Raw genomic sequence first — 21,282 nt, forward strand, 5'->3', positions numbered from 1 at the left:
AGTCTTGATCTCTCTTGTCCAGTCATTTTGTCTCCATTACCCAGCATTGCCTCCCTGGTGTTTGGGGGGGGGGGGAATGTTCTTTTCTTTCTTTCTTTGCAACAATTTCTATCGGTAAACCCTTAGAACAGTGTTTCTCAAACGGCGGGTCCGGACCCCCTAGGTGGATTGTGAGCCAGTTTCAGGTGGGTCCCCATTCACATCAATATTTTATTTTTAATATACTAGACTTGACGCTCCCATGCAATGTGACTGCATTTGGGGAAATGTTGCAGATCTGTACTTTGAACAGGCTACTATGTATATGCTTTTGACAATGATAGTCAATGGGACTGACTCGTGGGTAGGACTGCAGCCTAGGATAAGTAAAAACCTTCCTGCTTGATGCTGTCACTTCCGGTCATGACATCACTTCCAGTGGGTCCTGAGAGATTCTTATTCTAAAAAGTGGGTCCCAGTGCTAAACGTTTGAGAACCAGTGCCTTAGAAAAAGGGTTAAATTGGAATCTGTCAACTTTGTGAATTGTTGCTGGAGGATCTTATATCCTGATTCCTCCCTAGGAATGATTCCTACAGGGACCATCATTGGGGGGTGGGGGACCAGTGCCAGTTAGGGATTCTGGACTGTAGCAGAGTGTCCCTCTTGATTTGAAAGCCAGGTCTTTCAGCTGGTCTTCAGGAAGGGCTTCAGCAAAGCAGAAAAAGACAATGAGCTGCATGCCAGCTTTGTACATATAATTCATCCTTCCATTCCTGGACAGAAAATTGCTCTGTGACTCAGTAAGAGAGAGAGAGAGAGAGAAGCTGAAACATAGCAAGTTCTATTACACAATACCTTTTAAATGAGGAACTGTAAATGCTGGGACCGTAGTTGTAAAAATTATAACCTCTTCTTTCCCCTGCCCCCCCCCCCCATAATGGGGTGTATTGGATATGCCTGAAATTAATGTATTAGAAATGAAAATCATTTCCTAATAAACTTTTGTGGAGCCATTTGCAACCAAAACTTGGCAACAGAAGAAGCAACCATTTCAGGGACATTTCAGTCCCATTCTGACATGAACAAATGCTAAATATGCCACTATCCTGGAAACAGTCTCAGAGTAAATGCTAACACACAGATCCCTTGCTCAAGGGTGCAAGTGTGAGCCATAGAAATGTACCTTCAGGTCCCAATATGATGGTGTCAGTCAAGTTAAAACCCCTCCTTCCTCCCAGTTTAGAGCGTATGGAGCCAGGATTTGGGGTTACACCCTCCTAGACTGAGGTAGCAGTTATATAAGTGTGATTTGAGATGGGGTAGTCTGTTGCAGCCAAAACAATGAAGTGTCTTGTGGTACCTTACAGACCAACACATGTACTGTGGGACATGAATTGTTGCCAGTTCATTCCCAGCTGGGAAGTATGGGATCTGTTTTTCCTTTTCATTGTACTTGGTTTGCATTGGACTCTACAATAAGAGGGCACACCTTCCTCTTGCATTGCTGGGCTTTCCTATCTAGATTGCCATAGCCGAAGAAGCCACATTGTCAGCGGTAGACCATAGTTCCATAAACACAAAATTCAAATGAAATGCCTAAATAACTATTACAGTAGCTGGCAGAGTTGAAACCATGTGGACAGTGATTTCAGAGTAGGAGTTCTAAGAAAACTTGAAAGGGTTCAGGGTAAGACTTCAGGGGCTTTCAGAGTCTTGCATAACACTATGAGAACAATAATGAACAATTAAAAACACAGATGTAGTTGCTTTTTAAATAATTTGTAGGAGATGAGACAATTCTGCTTTTCTTAATGCAAAAATATTTTTTTAAAAACAGAGATCACACAGACGTACATGTCAATCCCACAGAACTAAGGAAAAAAGAACATCTTTATTGAAGCAGCTGAAATGAAATGACGTAGCTCAGAATCAGCCGTGGAGGGTGACCCATTTTTGAACTTTTAAAGTTCCAGCCATTGTTTCACAGAGGCAGTTTAATGAGAGTAATCTGGTGCATCTTCAACAGGTCATATAGGCTTTTAACGTCTTCAACATTAGGTCATTTAGAAGACAAATTTTCTGAGTGCACTCTACACAGATTGAATTAGGTTTTTCTTCTGTGGGAATAATAATAGAACATCAATAATTTCCCAACTAAATTTTATACCACCAGCTGAATTGGTTCATTCCATCACCTGTGGATTACTCTCTTCACATATGTTACTCTCGTGTACCATGGTAGTTATTCCTATTGCCAGGAGTGCTTCTAAGCCACGCACTCCTAATAAGAATATTGTGGAACAGTTTTATAGATACTATTAACAACATTGGATGAGTCAGAAACTATAGCGGGAGAGGGTGAATCAACCTTCCACCTACCTTTTTTTTTTTTGCTGTTCATCTTCCTCTCACTTTCCCTACAAATGGTGAGTATGTAGATGTGATAGGAGCACGCAGTGCTGTAGCACATGGTGGGCTGCGGCCACAAGTGGAGTTGAATTACACAGGCCAACACACATTTTGCTTCCTTAACTGTTATGCCAATTCCTGGGTATATTTGGGGTGCCGATTCAAAAAATAGCATCCATTTTGCCCTATCACGTCTAGTTTTCGAGACACAGCATAGCCTCTTTAGTGAATGGTTCAAGCAGCTTCCTCACGAGGAAGCCTACACCATGGCTTCCTCATGAGGAAGCTGCTTGAACCATTCACTAATGAGGCTATACTTATCTCCAAAACTAGACGCGATAGGGCAAAACATTTTTTGAATCAGCACCCCAAATGCATATCAAACCATCATGAAGTTTTGGAAAAACTTTTTTGGAGGCCTGTGTTATTAGCATGTTGGGTAGTATGGAAATCTGCAATGCTATAGATAGGGTTTGTCACACTAGTTGTGATACATCCATGTTGTTCAAAACCTTATAACTAGAGACCATTCATGTATCTCAGTACTGCCAGACTAGTTGCTTTCAAGGCCTCAGGCAAAGCTCTTTCCCAACCTTTCAAAGATCCTTTTACAGGCCATGCTAGAGAACTGAACCCACAATCTTACACATGCAAAGTGTGCTCTCTGCCAATGAACTCTAATGCTTCTGGTAATCTTATACATATCCAAGTATCATACTAAAGGGTACCTAATGAGAGAATAGCTGGACAAAGAGAGTAAATTCCAAGGTGGTGAACGTAACCTCATATTTGCTATTTATTTAAGTAAACTGTTACATGTTACAAGAAGCAACTGGAGCAGCAAGTGGTAGGATATTTCTCTATTGCAGCCTGTTTAAATGGAAATGTATACAGTGTGTATATATTTATAATAGAAGTGGATTTAATATACCCATGGTAAGTGTTGGAACATAATTGTTACTATTAAGAATATTTATGTATCACTTTTCCACAAAAGGTTTTTCACAAAGCAGTTTACCTTGTAAAATAAATGGTTCTCTGCTGTCCCCAAAGGGCTCATAATCTAAAACACTATATGTACAAATTCCAGAGGGGTAGCCATAGTTTAGTGCATAGCAGCAAAAATAGAGTCCTGTGGCTTTTGAAAGACTAGCAAATTCATATGCTGAAATCAAGTTGTTATTCTTTTAAGAAACCAGAGGATGCTTGCTTTCTTTTTAAGTTTTTACTGTAAGTACATTTGTTATCCAGGCCCTCAGTTTGGCTGTACTTGTTGTAAGAGGCGACTAAACAGCCACCAGGTAGATGGGACTCGTTAGCCTGGGAAGGCAGCTCATCTGAGAGAAGGAAAACTCTGATCCCAAACCTCCACTGCCTTGTGGCTACATCCAGTTATGGAAAAGGCTTCAGGAGTCAATCTCGAGGCAAACCCGGAGTCGGAGTCTCTGAGGCAGTTCATGGCTGAACACAGTCACGTTCTGGCAACTCCTGCGATGCAGCTGGAACCAAACGTATTGGCTTCTGCCTTTCCATTGGACCATTTCAGTGGCGTGGAGAGGGGGGATTTGCTGCATGGGAAACAGTCTATCCTCCATATCTGCTTGACCCAGGCTTCGCGCACTGGAGAGGACACTGATCCAGAACCACCATTCAGAGCGTGATACCATAGTCTTCCGAGACTGAAGGATGCCAACAACATTTGTTAAGCTCTCAAATATTAATACAAGTAAAGGTTTCGGATCTGAGAAGGAGTTTCTCCTTAGTAACACCCAACATCAGGAAGTGGCTAATTTTTCATTGGTTGGTGGCTACTGGGCTTCATTTCCCCACTGCTTATATTTTGGCTTGTTACCAACAACCCATTTCAGGGTTTGCACTTCAAGAAAATCTGGAAGAAACCTTAGGCTCAATATTCCTTTTGCCACAAATGATTCATGAGGGAATGTCCAAAAAGTAAAAGGAACTATGAAAATGAAATGCCAAGGATAAGCTATCATCAGAGCCAGACATCAGAAAAATGTACTTTCCCTTTCACATTCCCTTCAAACTAAAGGCAGACCCTAACTACACTCAAGCTCCAGTGGCAATTCAATTGCATATAATTTTGCCAACATTTAAGAATATCTCATTTATAAGAACAATTATGTAACCAGAAACTAGCCTACGAGCACTGTACTGCAGGACTGTGACGCAGTTTTGAACGAATGTTTTTAGTGCTCAGCATAATATACCAGAATATAAAATGAACAGAAAACCCCACAGAACTGGCATGTAGCCTAAATTACTGTACCCTTTTAATTCCTTTTACCTTCCAGCTAGCCTTGGTCAATCAAAACTGGGGTTATATAGCTCAGTGGTAGAGCACATGTTCTGATATACCCAAGTAAAGCTGGAATGTGCCTGGCTTGGGGTATATGAATGTTTGCAATGTGTGTTTTGTACACTGTGAGGAAAAGGGATGATATTTTCTTCAAAACGCTACTCTAAGGGGAAAGAAAGAAGATATGGGAGGGATGGTTGAGGAAAAGTTTAAAATGAAACTACAGCTACCTTCCTGAAGATAACTTGCCACACCTGATGTGCTGGGATTCCGTACAGTAACTTGGAGACCCAAAAAATGATACAAGGCCACAGGGGTCTTTGCATGTTTGAGTCATGAATGCACTGGGGCAGGCTTCCAATATTTATAGGGGTTTGAGGGTTTGAGGTCTTTCCACAAGGACATGAAGGGCAGTGGAGTGAAGCAGGGCTGTGTTCTTGCACCAACCTTGTTTGGGATTTTCTTCGCTATCCTGCTGAAGCATGTCTTTGGAACTGCAACAAAAGGCATCTACCTCTGGACCAGATCAGATAGAAAGCTTTTCAACCTCTCCAGACTGAGAGCAAAGTCCAAAGTCCAGCTGAAATGCCTGCATGACTTCCTCTTTGCCGACAATGCAGCTGTCACCACCCACTCTGCCAAAGATCTCCAGCAGCTCATGATTCGTTTTAGCAAGGCCTGCCAAGATTTTGGACTGATGATCAGCCTTAAGAAAACACAGGTCATGGTTCAGGATGTGGACTAAACTCCCTGCATTACAATCTCTGCACATGAACTGGAGGTTGTCCATGACTTTGTGTACCTTGGCTCAATGATCTCCGACACTCTTTCTCTCGATACCGAGCTAAACAAACACATTGGTAAAGCAGCTACCACGTTTTCCAGACTTACAAAGAGTCTGGTCCAACAAGAAGCTGACAGAACGTACCAAGATCCAGGTCTACGGAGCTTGTGTCCTGAGTACACTTCTGTACTGCAGTGAGTCATGGACTCTTCGCTCACAACAGGAAACTGAACACTTTCCACATGCGCTGCCTCTGACACATCCTCGGCATCACGTGGCAGGACAAAGTTCCAAACACCACAGTCCTGGAATGAGCTGGAATCCCTAGCATGTATGCACTGCTGAAACAGAGATGCCTGCGTTGGCTTGGTCATGTCGTGAGAATGGATGATGGCCAGATCCCAAAGGATCTCCTCTATGGAGAACTCATGCAGGGAAAGCGCCCTACAGGTAGACCACAGCTGCGATACAAGGACATCTGCAAGGAGGATCTGAAGGCCTTAGGAATGGACCTCAACAGGTGGGAAACCCTGGTCTCTGAGCCGCCCGCTTGGAGGCAGGCTGTGCAGCATGGCCTCTCCCAGTTTGAAGAGACACTTGGCCAACAGACTGAGGCAGAGAAGGAAGATCCATAGCCAGGGAGACAGACCAGGGACAGACTGCAATTGCTCCCAGTGTGGAAGGGACTGTCACTCCCAAATCGGCCTTTTCAGCCACACTAGATGCTGTTCCAGAACCACGATTCAGAGCGCGATACCATAGTCTTTCGAGACTGAAGGTTGCCAACTAACTTGAGGGAATGCATACATGCCAGTCAAGACATGATTCATGGAAAGACCTGAGATTCCTGGGATTGTGACTGATCAGTTGTGAACTTTTTGTTGAAAAGCGGTATATATTGTTAACAATAATAATAATCAGTTAATTTAGGGGTGTGGTCCTTTGTGTGGAGGATGTTCCTTATTTGCTCACTTTCCCAGACCCTCAGACTGATCAATATGTTCATTAGTCCTTGATAAAGCCAGTCAGGCAAACAGAATCGTACCACAATGGTTAAAGCACAGATATCCAACAGGAACAGTATGACCTCAGTAGATCTCCTTCTTCAGAGTATGCAACTTGCCTGAGCTGCATCTTAGTAGCAGGGTCGAGACCACCTGATTTCAGTGCCCATAGTTTCATATGGAAATAGTCCAGAAACACACAGCTCAAAGGTTACATGAATATGAAACAACAATTTTTTAAAAACTCACTGGTAACACTAGTGATCTGCCTCATCAATTTGAATTTAATATTCACTTGCTCCCACCATGGCTCCTCTGGACATGCAGGGCCTTTACCACAAACCTCTCTTCTAGCCTAAAATCCTGACTTCTGCAAATAAGGGGGGAGAAAAACAAGAGATGAAGCAACCTATTTTTTTTGTTTTTGTTTTCCCAGATGGAACTTGATTCTAAATTATAATAACAGCAAATACTTTACCTAGGCATCTGCAGCCCGTATTTTTGAGGGGGGACAATATCCTTTGCTCTGCCACTGGCCTCTATGGGTCTCCTTGGACTTGTGCCACCTCTTGAGATGACACAAGTTTGAGGAGAGTGGAGCAGCTTGAAGTTGCTCCGTTCTCCCCAGGAACGGGGGTTGGGATCCGGCATAACCGCCAGATCCCAGTCCCGCCTCCTACTCCCTGCCTACCCCCTGCCCAGGAATGCCTCCCTCCCGCCTACCTTTGCTGCTTGCGACGCAAGCCTCAGAGAGGAAGCTGGTGCAGAAGCTTATGTGCAGAGGCTTTTTGGAGCGCCAGCCAGGTTTCCTCTCAAGGAGGTGCAAATGTACCTTATGGCACGTTTGTGACCCTACTGGGCCAGCGCAAGGGACTTGTGCTGGCCCAATCCTGGGTCAGGAGTGCACGCTAAGTTTCAGTGTTTTAACTATTAGGAGTAACCTTGCAACTCTTAAGTAAAATTACAACAGGGAAATAAATGCATGAACATCAAATCCATATTATTCAGCTTTAACTATCCTAAGTAATATTAACCATCTACAAACAATAGTCACCAATACAAAATAAAGAATAAGGTAAGATATGTTTAAAAGAATAGAACAAAAGAGGAAAAAATATATTGACATAGAGGCCCTCCTGGCACAAGATTTAAGGCTTTGCTGATTGGATGGCTCTCAAAAGTTATGTGACAAACGTGATTCCAAAATTTTCCAAGATTCTAAGAGCACAGTGCTAGATTTGTGTGCTTGCTTATCACATTCTGAAGTAACGTGGGAAATGTTGTCACTCAGGCAACTGAGTTCATTCATTCTGCATAAGGAATGTAGGTGGTTTCCATCTCTACTTTTAGTTACCACCATTATCTCCCCACACTGTCAAAGTTGCATTATAACAGATGCTGTCCTCCATTTGCAACGAGATGTTTTATCCTGCGTTAAGTAATATCAAGTAGCTACACAGAAAAATAACTTGCAGATAAAAAGTGACACAACAGAAATGCCCATGGGAGCTATTAACACACAGAAAAAACTCTCCACAGAGAGAACGCCTTTCATGGAAGTAATTATTTGGAAAAAGGGCCAACAGCAACTCAAGGATGCACTTCACATAACACCAGCAGTAACTACACATTCAAGAAAAGAACAAATGAGTACAGAGATTTATTGGAAAGCTTTAATGATGAAAGATAACATCTACTGTTTATAGACGGCGACCACGGCGACCGCCCTTTCTGCGGGTGCTGTCTGAAGGGATGGGGGTGACATCCTCTGCGGAGACAGAAATATACACTTCATAATCAGAATCAGGCTTCCAATTTCTTGCACATACACAACCAAAAAAACCCATCATAAGTCACTGGGCTTTTTGTAATATGAAAAACAATACCTTAGTACAGAAGAATTGCAAACTTAACATCAATCCATTTAATGCAGGTTCACCAGACAACCTGCTCCAATATACATCCCACTGTTTTTTAAAAATAAATTCAGGATGTGAAAGACCAAGTTAAAACAAAACTCAGCTGCTTTAGGGATTTTCACACCACTTAATCGGAACAGGAGAGACTGTTACTAGGAGAAGCCTAACCAATTTTGGTAGTGTAATTCTTAAACTAGAGGTATATCACTAGTGTTCTAAAAAATGCAGCTTCACATAAGTCACAATTCTTTGTGAAAAGACTTTCCAGCATCCTCACGGTAAACCAAGTGTTTTGTCTGACCAAGTAGAAGTAAACTCAGAAGTAACTCAGTGTTACTAGCTATGTTTTCTAGGAAAGATACTTCCAAGAAATGGACTTTAACAATATATCTATATTAGACAACTCACCAATGCGCCCAATCTTCATGCCAGACCGAGCCAGAGCTCTGAGGGCTGATTGGGCTCCGGGTCCAGGAGTCTTTGTTCTAAAAAGGAAAAATGAAACACATACATAAGACAAGTATTTACCAGCTATGTTCAAAGTCCAGCACCATTGTGCCTGCAGCAACATGTGCTCACAATTTGCTACTGTCCTTGGCCAGGCAGCTACTGGTAGAAGGGGAGGAAAGGGCACATCTATGCCCAAACTCGCCAGCAGATCCCTGTTAGAAAGTGGTGCTGGACTAGATGGACTATTGTCTGATCCATCAGAAATCTTTTTTACACACTAATGAAAGCTGCCTTTCACAGCTGACTTCAATGGCCCTTCTTTGCTTGGAAGATGAGTTGGGGAAGAGAGTGAGGGAAGTATATTTCAAAATTTAAAACCACTTACAGGTTTTTATTCAAACCCAGACATTTAATCTACTGTGACTGTTTGACGTTGGTTTTATTGACATTCATGAAGCTACTTTTCTAGTCAGATGTGTAGAACAGAAAGAAATAGTTTCAGACGGACACCCTCTGCCCCTTAGAAGTCGCCCTGGTCACACAATTGTTATTTTTCTTGTGAATTCTTGAAGTCAGTGCTTCTCCTCTTCCAAACTCTATTTCCTATACAGTTTTCAGAATTTGTCTGTTAAATGTCTTCTCTAAGAATTTTATCAACTCTTAAGAGTAGGGGTATTGCTCAGTGGCCTGGCATGAACAGGAATGTCTTGGTTTACGTTTCTGAAATAGCACAATTTGCAAATTAGTCCCAGAAGTCTAATTCATGCAGGCAATTTTTGAAATCAGTCAATTTCCTTTCAAAAACACAAAGACATTTTGTGACGTTTACCAGTTTTGAAATGCAACTAAATTAGCTGCTAATGAACAACGCTGTAAAATGATGGCAGCTTCCTGTGGGAGGGAGGGTTTCCTCTAAAGCCAGAAGATAAAAAATGTTCAGTGACATTTCCCCCCAACCAACATAATTTACTTTGGTTCCTATGGAAAAAGCAGTTTTAATTTATGCAGCTTTAATATATGCACAGATTTCTGAGAATGCCAGCCCTGTGCAAATCAAGTAGCACCTGTACTTTTGACACAGGGTCCCAGAGTCAATCTTTGGCATCTCCAGGTAGGACAAAGGAAAATGCCTGTCCTCCAGCGAGCCACTGCCAGCCTGTGTTGACAATGCTGACCTAGATGGCCCAATGATCTGAGTCAGGATAAAGCAGCTTCCTATGATACTTTCTAGAATTTACACCACCCTGAGGTGACATGAGATTACTTAAAGTTATATTTAAGGATCCATACATTATATTGCTTCTGGTCCTCCCAACTTGCCTCACAGACATGTCAGTTCTGTTGAGTGATGCAGATGCTAAACTAGCATTCAAAAGCAGCTGTACTGGTAATGGCTGGACCACTGGTTACTATCTAATGTCATTATTACATTGTATGGGCAATGCCTTTCAAATACTACTGGTGCAAACCACATCCTGGCAAGAGACAAAATCAAATGTACAAAAATATATTATCCTGAAATATTTTAGCATCTCAATTCATCTGGGCTTCAAGGAGTTCAGCATCACTAAGAACCTACATCTGTGCACACACATTCTTAGATTTTCTACTGCAGAATAAGGCAGTATAACATTTAGCATTTCATCCCCCTCAATAGTATACCATGGCATACTTGCATAGCAGCCAGTTTAAAAATAGCTGTTTATTGCTTTAGTTCAGTGTTTCTCAACATTAGTCCCCTGCTGTACCATTTCACATCATCCACCTATTGGAGGTACTACCAGATGTGGTTATTAGCGCTAGTAACTGGTGATGATGTCATGACCAGTTACTTCCAGATTTGGAAGCCAGATGCAACATAACAAGTACCTGTAAAGTGGCTCAGGGTGAATGCTAGGGCTTTTTTAAGCATGCAAAAAGCGCATGCTGGAGCTGTGCCTGCCAAGCCTCCTACCACTGCTTGTTGCACTGAGTTGCTGGTCTTTTGCCAGGCAGCAGGGGTCTGGGTCCCACGGGTACCACCAGACACCACCACTGCTTTAGTTCCATACTACAAAAACTGGAAACCATGTAAATGCCAGCCATGGCTCAGCAACTCACAAGAGAGAAGTGTGTGTATGTTACACATACCTGTTTCCACCTGTAGCCCGCAGCTTGATGTGAAGGGCTGTGATTCCCAGCTCCTTGCATCTCTGGGCAACATCCTGGGCAGCCAACATAGCAGCATAAGGGGACGACTCATCCCTGTCGGCCTTCACTTTCATGCCACCAGTTACCCGGCAGATTGTTTCCCTGAGAAGGCAAGAGTAACCACGTTACTGAAATATCTGTGTCCAATCTCATATTCACATGATACAAAGCACACAGTGACTGCATGAACTGAGAACTGTACTTGCTATCCTTACCAGATCACTTTTAAATGATAGACCTTTCCAATCTTTCACTTGCTCCTAATGAACATTGATAGATGTTTGCTTGCACCCCCCATGAGACTTGACTCCTAGCCATCCAGATCTCCCATCTGTCAGAACAGGCAGATACATACAAAGCCAGCACAAAGGTGGACTGCCCCTTAAGTTCCCCCCACTCCAGTATGCCTGAACACTTTACAGGAAACTAAGCAAGGAGGGGGCATTCGTGCAGCAATGTTACACCACCACATGGAGTCCTAGCTTCTGCACTGATCCAAAGTCTCCCTGTAATATCAATGCAATGCACTGTCAAATACAACAACACAGTACTGGGTGATAAAAAAAACACAGATATTGATATCTATATACATTTACAGGATGGGGACAGATGGACAGGGAACCTACTCTGGGAATTCTCAATATTTTCTGTCCATGTTTTTCATTTAAAAAACACACCTAAGGAACGTGAAGCCATAAATACATGCTACTCACTTGCCAGACAGGTCAGTTACATGGACAAAAGTGTCATTGAAGGAAGCAAAGATGTGGCAAACTCCAAATACATTTTCTCCTTCAGCAACCTGTGGTCCCAAACTGATAACCTGTTCTTCCTTCTTTTCCTTACCCTTACGAGGTGCCATTTCTGTGGAAAAAAACAAAAATAATCATGGAGAAGACAGGGAGCATAAAATACTTTCTCTTAGAACAACTATTAATAGTTTTATTCAATTAGGCAATAAGATGTCAGCCTGGAAAATGTAAATCATTCAGGCTTCATTCACACAAACATGCATATTTAAAAGAATTTGCATGGAGCTGGGTCTTGGCTATTTAATAAGACACTACATGTGAAGAATCCTCTCTGTACTCATTCTTCTAGAAGTGTCCCCAAGTCTTCAGATCCTGAGAGCATGTGCCTTGGCCCATACTCCCAGTAATCTAAACCACATCACACCTGCAGCCCCTCAGATTTTTCCTGGCAAGAGAAAACAAGGAAATCACCACAATAGCTGTTTTACACTCCTTTCTTACAGCTGCCGCTCTTGCCTGAATTTGGACATGGCAGAGCAACAAACAGCAGCTGCAAGACAGACATGCAGTCTGAGCAGTGGCTTCCTCACCTCTGTGGCAAAGAAACAGAGGTCAATGTTGTCAATGATAAGCTCCCTGTTCAATAGGAGCATGGGGCAAGACATGCACTATAGGCACCTGTATTGTTGTGAGAGGTACCAGAAAGGCTTCTGTATATGCGATGGGAAGATTCTCCTCAGATGCAAGCACAGAATTCAGGAAACTGGATGCCCCATATTCTACAAAATTTCTGACAGTATCTTGCCCTTCTGCTTTGGCTCTTTATGCACAACAGACTGTTGTTTTTTTAAAGAGAGAATTAAGGAGAAATTTGGCAACATCAATCAGGGAATGTTAGGTTCAGGCTAATAGAAACTGTCAGCTCAGAAGGTGCCCTCTTCCTTCCTCTCAACTACAGGACATAGGCCACTAGGCTAATATAAGTTTCAGCCCAATCCTATCCACACTTTCCTGGGAGTAAACTCCATTGACTCTAATGGAAATTACTTCTGAGTAGATAGGCATAGGATTGGGCTCTTAGTCTGCTCGTTCTAATACACCTGAGGGAAGATACCGAACAACAATTGCTCACTACATTTCTTAGCAAGATCCCAATCCTGAGGAAGTTATATGGAATATATTTAATTGCTATGAAAGGGAACAGCATCACAAGGTCAGTCAACAATCATAACTTGGAATTTGCAGTGAATGAAAGGCTTGGGCTAATTTGCTTTGATTCTCCAAAATCTTCACAGGGCATAGAATACAGAATCTAAATGCGTTAACATAACAGTTGTCTTTTCCTTCCAACCTCTTTCTTCAGAACTGTTAAGTGGACTCATCTTTGGTTTAATATCCAGCAGTATACTTAAATGTAATGTTACCCACTCATTAAACCACCAACATGCTTGAAAATTAAAGATATATACGCAGCACTGCAAGTAGGTGCCACACAAGAATATTTGCAAGGGCAGAAAGCAATTCTAACATAGGGAACGCTAATAATAAGAGAGTGGCAACAGGATGCAGGTATCTTGCTGTCTTGTGTGCTCCCTGAGGCATCTGGTGGGCCACCATGAGATACAGGAAGTTGAACTAGATGGGCCTTTGGCCTGATCCAGCAAGGCTCTTCTTATGCTCTTAATACTAAATAGTACATGTTAATACAGTCAGATCCATATGGTTAAAAAGTCAAACATTACTCTTATCCCACCTTTCTTAAGCTTAAAAACCAGATACAAGCCAGAAGAAAATTTCCTCCCCAATGAAGTGACTAAGGCATTATGTCACACTTCCTATGAGAATTTTATGAAAAGAATGATATCTGTGGCAAATTCTCTACTGGTCTGGGCTGATTTCTATGTTCTAGTCAGTAATTACCAAGAAAATATAGCAATGTTAACGCCAGCACCCCAAAAAAGCATTTCTGAACTAAAAAGGGCATGATGAATCAACTAAGTGTGGAATGCTCAGCAGCTATTGAGGACTGGAGCATTAAAACCACCCTTAAAAGCCAAAAATGCCTGAAGTTGTCTCCAAAGCTAAACAAATTTGGACCTGGTCAGTACTTTGATGAGAGACCAACTGGGAACTGCCTGGGGCTTATAAATATTGTATAGGGCATTTTCTCCTTGTCTGTATAAGAGAAAAGGTAACTCTACTTTTTATGGTTTCAGCTCAGAATTTCCACAATAAAAGGATGCACATGGAAGCTTGAAAGTGAATCACTGCGCAAAGATATTGGAATATAGCATATCATTGTCCTTTTTATTTTTAACGCAAGTTCGGATAGTTTATAGTTGCAGGAGAAACCCTGAAGTGTCCTGTTTCTTGGTAAACACACAGGTTTGCTCAATGATTCCAGTGAGGGATGGAACTCACTCATTCCATTAAGAATAGAATGTTCAAACCAGCATCTCTAGCAGGCCATTACAGGTACATCTCCCACCTCAACTTGTTTTAAGTCCCCAATCTTTCCTTTCAAGTTCCACCACAACAAAACACCCCTGAACACAAAATTCCATTCCACAATAAATACTTGTGATAACCTTTCAGTTCAAACATAAAACGGATTTTGAACAAATAACCTAAACACTTAAAACCCACATTGTGCCAATTGTAGGACGCATTTAAATTGCACTGTGCAGTATAGTACGCACAATTATATCTCAAATGTATTTTCCAAAGCAGAATTCCAACAACGTGGATATGCAAACGCAGGGATAAAAGGCTGCACACTTAGGGCCAAATCCTATCCAATTTTCTAGTGCCAGTGTAGCTGTGCCAATGGGGCATGCGCTGTCTTCTGTGGTGGGGAGGCATTCACAGAGCCCTCAAGGTATGGGAATACCTGTTCCCTTACCCTGGGGCTGCACCAGTGCTGGAAAGTTGGACAGGATTGGGCCCATAGGCTGTTTAGCTTCTTTTTGCCCAGCCTACAGGTGTATACATTTGATCTCTGTTGCATATATGCAGCTTTGGCCAGATGCAAGGGAGGGCACCAGGATGCAGGTCTTTTGCTGCCTCGTGGGCTCCCTGGGGCTTCTGGTGGGCCACTGTGAGATACAGGAAGCTGGAGATGGGCCTGATCCAGCAGGGCTCTTCCTGTTCTTAGACGAGACATCTCCCACTGCCTTCGGTGGGGAATGTAGCAAAGGAACTCTGTGCAGGACAGCTGCCATTCAGCTGCATGAGGCCTTGTGCCACACGTGCATTCATAGTTACTGAGCGTGAGAAGGATCGCTTTTATTCTCCCAGGCCATTTCCAGCCAGGATGAACCTCAGTGTTACACCGACTTCCTAAGGAGATACTTCAGAGTGAAGACAGTCTCAGGTCAGAGAACAGGCTGCCCAGCGCTCTCCCAGGCCACTAGCCCCAGGGCCTCCCTGTCCTGCTCAATGGGAGGAGGCTGCGTGGCCTCAAAGGCCTAGCCGAAGAGGAGGCCGCAGGCCTAACCAGGGACTCCAAGCAGCGCTGCCCCCCACGTCGGTCCCCGGCCGTGCCCCAGGCAGAGGGAGGCAAAGGCCCCCACATCTCCCCTCTGCCCAAACGCCTAGGACGGGGAGATCCACCGAAGACCCACAGAACAGCCGGAGGGGCCCCACCCGCGCGGATGGAGGCGGATAAAAACTGCCCCCCAGCCACTTACTCAAGAGTCCCTGCGAGCCGCAGCCAGCTCCGGAAAGAAAGAGGGCAGCGTCACGGGGACAGAGGTCACCTCGCGTCACCCGGAAGTAGTACCTCGCGAGGCGGCCGGGTCACTTCCTCCAAGCCTCCCCTCCCCTCCCACGCGCGCTTTACTGTTTCGTTCGCCTCGCTTAAAGAATTTGAAATTTGAACCGTCGTCGATGAACAGAAGCGTTGGGATGGGGGGGGGTGAGCGGTGAAAGGAAACAGAGAGAGTGACCCATTCCAAAATGGCGGCGGGAGTCATGGGAAGCCCTTACTAAAGATGGCGGCGACTGCCCCAAAGCTGGAGAAAATCGCTTGGCCTGGAGAAAAAAAATTTCACCAAGATGGCACGCGCCTGCTCTGACGTCACTACGCTCCCTCGCGCCGCGAAGCCTTGCGCGACTCCCAGTCACAAAGGTGGAGACTGAGGCGGTTGCTGTGCAGGAGCTTGGCCTGCCGTCCTATCCACGCTTACCTGGGAGTAAGCCCCATTGACTATAATGGGATGTACTTCTGAGTAGACCTGCATAGGATTAAACTGTAAGACTATGCTCTTATCCGGGAGTAAATCCCATTGACTATAATGGGACTTACTTATGAGTAGACAGGCATAGGATTGAACTCTAAAGCTACAATCTTATCCACTCTTACCTGGGAGTAAATCCCATTGACTATAATGGGACTTACTTCTGAGTAGACCTGCATAGGATTGAACTCTAAGGCTACAATTTTATTTACACTTACCTGGGAGTAAACCTCATTGACAATAATGGAACTTATTTCTGAGTAGACATGCATGGGATTGGGCTCTGAGGCTGCAATCCTATCCACTCTTACCTGGGAGTAAGCTCCATTGACTATAATAGGACTTACTTCTGAGTATACAGGCATAGGATTGGGCTCTCAGCTCATTGGCCAGGTGGCTAGGGTGATTTGATGGAGACAGAGTAGACTTCTTTTCCATAGCCATGCATACACACATCTCCCTATGAAACATTACATGAATATATTTTAAAATGGTAGTTTTTCAGACAGAGGTGGCAGAATTATATCTGTCAATTAATTGTGCCGTTGTGCAAATACAGCTAATGGGTCTGCTGGGTCTATGCCAGGGAACCACCTTGGTGCTTGTATATTTCCATCCTGAGAAGATAGTGATTGCTGTCCTCATTTTAAATGAAGCACGCTTTGCTGTCCATATATCATATTAAGATTTGGCAAGCCTATTTTTTCCCATCCTGAGCTTCTTGTTCACTTGGAGGCAATATAACAGGAGACTCATAGGCTCCAGATCCTTACAACTACAGTATAATGATTTTGTGCAGATCACAATGGAAGTAAATATGGGCATTCATTTCTTCAATAACCAGAGGACAAATTTCTGGGAAGATGCACGTACATAGTATTTCGCAGCCCCCATTTCATTTCTGGTGCACTGTCATCACCTTTTATTATAGGTGAAAGCACTTAAAATATACTAGGTGCTGTGCATAACTACAATAATACATACCTTTTCTGCTGGCTCAGAGTCTAAATGGAAGAAAAAAGATTAAATGGAATGGAACTTAAAGAAGGAAAGTTTTGCACATGCTGAGTGTGGTGAAACTGAATCTAAAAATGTTATTGCATAATTAGCCTAATATAAGATAAGATAATCTTAACTCCTGCTATATATATGATAAGATATAATCTATAATCTTAACCCCTGCTATATATAAAATAAGATAACCCCTGCTAATTGAGTAAGAGGCACTTTTTCAAGTGGGTGCTCCTTTTTTTAGCTGGGGGAGAGTAACTGGCCCACCTCACCCCAGCACTGGCTGTTCTAGTGGCTGTCTGCTGGTATTCTTTTTAGATTGTGAGCCCTTTTGGGACACATCTTTTTAGATTGTGAGCCCTTTTGGGACAGGGAGCCATTTAGTTATTTGATTTTTCTCTGTAAACCGCTTTGTGAACTTTTAGTTGAAAAGCGGTATATAAATACTGTTAATAATAATAATAATAAAAACAGATCATCATCAAGTGGCAGAGGAAAGATTAAAATGGTGGGGTTTTAGGGCCCGATCCTATCCAACTTTTGAGTGCCAGTGCAACTGCAATGCCTCTCCAAGGCAAGGAAACAAGCATTTCCTTATCTTGTGGAGACCTCTGTAACTACCCTCCCACCACAGGATGCAGTGCACACCCGGATGGTATGGCTACACCAGGGCTGGAAAGTTGGATAGGATTTGAACCTTAATCATTTTTTAAACAGGAACAAAGAGGTGGCTGATATGCTTTACCTGCTCACCTGGGACACAACAGAGAGATGTAAAACAGGAATACACATTCCTGAAGACTTTTTTTTTCAGAAAGCCTTTGATGCCTCAGGGCCCAATCCTATCCAACTTTCGTGCAGCCTCGATGCAGCCTAATGTTCCCTTACCTTGAGGAAGCCTCTGTGACTGCTTCCCCACCAAAACATGCAGCGCATGCCCCATTGGCACAGCTGCACTGGCACTGGAAAATTTGGATAGGATTGGGCCATCACAGAAGGCATGATGGCTGCTTTTTAAATAATTGTTCTATACTGTTGGTTTTACTGCTACTGGTCTTGTTTTATTGTATCTATTTTATTGTTTATTGTATTTTTATAATTTTATGTATTGTATGTATTTTAATGTGTTGTTAGCCGCCTTGGGTGCCCTTCAGGGAGCAGCTTTCTGTGTACATGTGCACCTTCACCTTTTCGAAGATACCACTGTTTGAGTATTTCTTACCTCTTTAATGGCGTATTTGCCTACAGTGTTTGTGCCATTGTTGGGAAGTTTGTAGGAACTCATTAACGAGGGCTGGCCCAAGACCACCTGATGTCTTAAGGGCCAATCCTATCCAATTTTTCAGTGCCAGTGTAGCTGTGCCAATGGGATACACACTGCATCTTGTAGTGGGGCAGCAGTCACAGAGGTCCCCTTATGGTATGGCACATTTGTTCCCTTACCTTGGGGCTGCATTGCAGTTGCACAGGTGCTGGAAAATTGGATAGGATTGGGCCCTTAGATGGCAAGGCAAATGCTGCCCCCTTTACCTCTGCTTCTCCCACTCTCTGCACCCCTCTTCCTTTTCCAATCCAAGGAGTGGAAGAAGATGGAGGAGCAGAGGAGGCAAGTAGGTGAACATAGGTGAATCCCCCCCAGCCAATCTGCTGCCTGGGATAATTGCTTCAGTTGGCTTCATGGATGGGCTGGCTGGCCCTGTCATCAACATTGCTCTGTAGCTTAGAGCCAGAATCAATGTCATGTTTAACATATGGTATTGATATTTTCCCATGGGTTTTATGGTTACTGAATTGCAATTTCAAATGGTTATCTTCAGCCATAGCTTGTTTCATCACATGGTTGATAGCATTCCTTCCTTGCTCTCAACCATGATTTCAATCTTTTCCACATGTTTCAAGCATTTTTTGATAGGAAATTCATATGTTAAATGTGCTGTGCTTGTGGGTTCAGAAGGAGACTGAATACCTCCACAAGACAATTGACATAGACAGGGATAGAGGGATTTGACAGATTTCCCACGTGTGAACAATTCCATTCTCTCTCTGAACATTTTGAGGGCATTTTCAGGTGGAAAGCAACTCTGGCAGAAATTCCCACACTATACCTCACAGCGCAATCCCATGAATGTCTACTCATAAGTAAGGCCCCTTAAATATGGGATTGCAGGATTGTAGGATTGCAGTCTCAATGTTTGTTCTGGCTCTGAGAGTGAACTGGGGAATATAGAGCATTGATAAGCATTGCCATGTACTGGTGCAGCTGTCTGCAGGAGACATTTCTTGCTATACCTTTGTTCCTTTTTGGAAATGCAAGGTCCCTCCTGATGTATATAAGCTCCAGCAAGCTATAGAATAATTCTGTGAAAAGCTGACCATCAGCAAGGAAATGTACTAACTTTAGGGGATGCAGGTTAGTACTTTCAATATATATTGTAGATTGAAAGTAACTGATATACTATTCCAAAAGAACTACAGGTTTATTCATGTATGCACTGGTGATTTTAACCCATTTTCAAATGCACCTGGAACAGCAGCAGTATAAAACTGAGAGTAAATATACAATGATGATGTGTACTAACCCCTGACTTGCCCCTTAGCAGCTTAATCTAACCCAGTCAAAGTAAAATGGTCTAGAAATATTTCTAAAAAGTGTTTGGACTTGTGAATGTCTTAGAAAAAGGAGATTGGGAATGCCTTCAGCTGGATAGTGGTTGGTTTACTGGTTTTTGTGCACAGTTCATAAGTTCAAGAAGAAAGTTTTGATCTTAGTTGTGATACAGGATTTTCAGAATACTAGTTGTTTTCTGAGAGGAGTATATGAAAGAAGTTATCTAAAGAGGCTGTTTAAAAAAACTTGCATGACATAGGGCACAATCCTAACCAGGTCTACTCAGAAGTAAGTCCTATTGTGTTCAATGGGACTTATTCCCAGGAAAGTGAGGTTAGGATTGCAGCCAAATTCAGGCAGCCCAACCCTACCTAACTACTCAGCACCAATGCAGCTGAGCCAAATGTGCTCACTGCATCCCATGGGGGATTTTTGGGTCCTGGAGGCCTCCTTGAACATGTGTTCCTTTGCCCAAGGGCAAACTTCTGCTACCTGGATGGGTCTACTTGACTCTGCACCACTCCTTTGCCTGGTGCAAGTCTGAGTGGACCCAAGTTAGTGGACTGAGGCTAGGAAGGGGGATAGGATATTGGTGGTGCCACTATCACTGATACCCCTTCCTGACCTTGATTTGCTTCCATCCAAGCCCCATATGTCTCCCTGTTCCTACTCTAGCCCACTATGCTTACCTCCTGCCTGCCCCCAGTGCTGACTTACCGCTGCCAGGACTTGTTGGTGAGCTGCTGGCTTGTGGCCCTGGTGGCTTGCTGTGGCAGCCAGGCTATGTTATATGGCACATCACCTTTTGCAACAGCCATAAAGCACGCTGTACTGCCGGAACATGAGTACTGGCAGCGCAGTGGGCCATTAGGATTGGGCTCTGAGTCTATTATTATTATTACTAACAGTATTTATATACCGCTTTTCAACAAAAAGTTCACAAATTGGTTTACAGAGAAAAATCAAATAACTAATGGCTCCCTGTCCCAATAGGGCTCACAATCTAAGGGCTCACAATGCAGTCTACTCTGCATCCTGCAGGCCACAGCATTCATTATGTCTGCATAATCCCACTTTCCTACCACACATGAGGCATCACCTACTATCATCCCACATTGCAGCACAGGATATAGGACTGAAATTGTGACACCTCCGAAGTCAGTGGAAGATTTATTAAGGGCACAATCCAAAGTCACCCTTGGGCCAACGCAAGTCTCTTTTGCTGGTCCAATGTTGTAACGAAAGTGCCGTAAAGCACTTTCATGCCAACATATGGGGAGATAGGATGGCTCATGGACATGCACATAAGAACATAAGAACAGCCCCACTGAATCAGGCCATAGGCCCATCTAGTCCAGCTTCCTGTATCTCACAGCGGCCCACCAAATGCCCCAGGGAGCACACCAGATAACAAGAGACCTCATCCTGGTGCCCACCCTTGCAGCTGGCATTCTGACATAACCCATGCACCATGCACCAGCACCAGCCACCCTGCACCGTGCACCATGCACCAGCCACCCTGCACCAGCATGGGTCTAGGGCAGGGGACTCCAAACTTTTAGGCCAGAGGGCCACATCGAATATCTGGTGCAGGTTGAGGGCCAGAAAAAAAATCTA

General features: G+C 43.4%; 1 protein-coding gene across 1 annotated transcript; it reads right to left on the bottom strand.

The window, feature by feature from the left end:
• Nucleotides 1-8,156: 8,156 nt before the first annotated feature.
• RPS14 (ribosomal protein S14) lies at nt 8,157-15,605 on the bottom strand. The gene is made up of 5 exons (XM_066616411.1): nt 15,498-15,605; nt 11,770-11,920; nt 10,997-11,158; nt 8,825-8,901; nt 8,157-8,265 (listed from the first exon to the last, which is right to left on the bottom strand). Exons 2-5 carry the CDS (start codon nt 11,916-11,918, stop codon nt 8,198-8,200), a joined length of 456 nt encoding a protein of 151 aa, XP_066472508.1. The 5' UTR covers nt 11,919-11,920; nt 15,498-15,605; the 3' UTR covers nt 8,157-8,197.
• Between the last annotated feature and the right edge of the window lie 5,677 nt (nt 15,606-21,282).

Source organism: Tiliqua scincoides, chromosome 2 (genome assembly GCF_035046505.1).
Source record: "Tiliqua scincoides isolate rTilSci1 chromosome 2, rTilSci1.hap2, whole genome shotgun sequence".
Lineage (NCBI taxonomy): Eukaryota > Metazoa > Chordata > Lepidosauria > Squamata > Scincidae > Tiliqua > Tiliqua scincoides.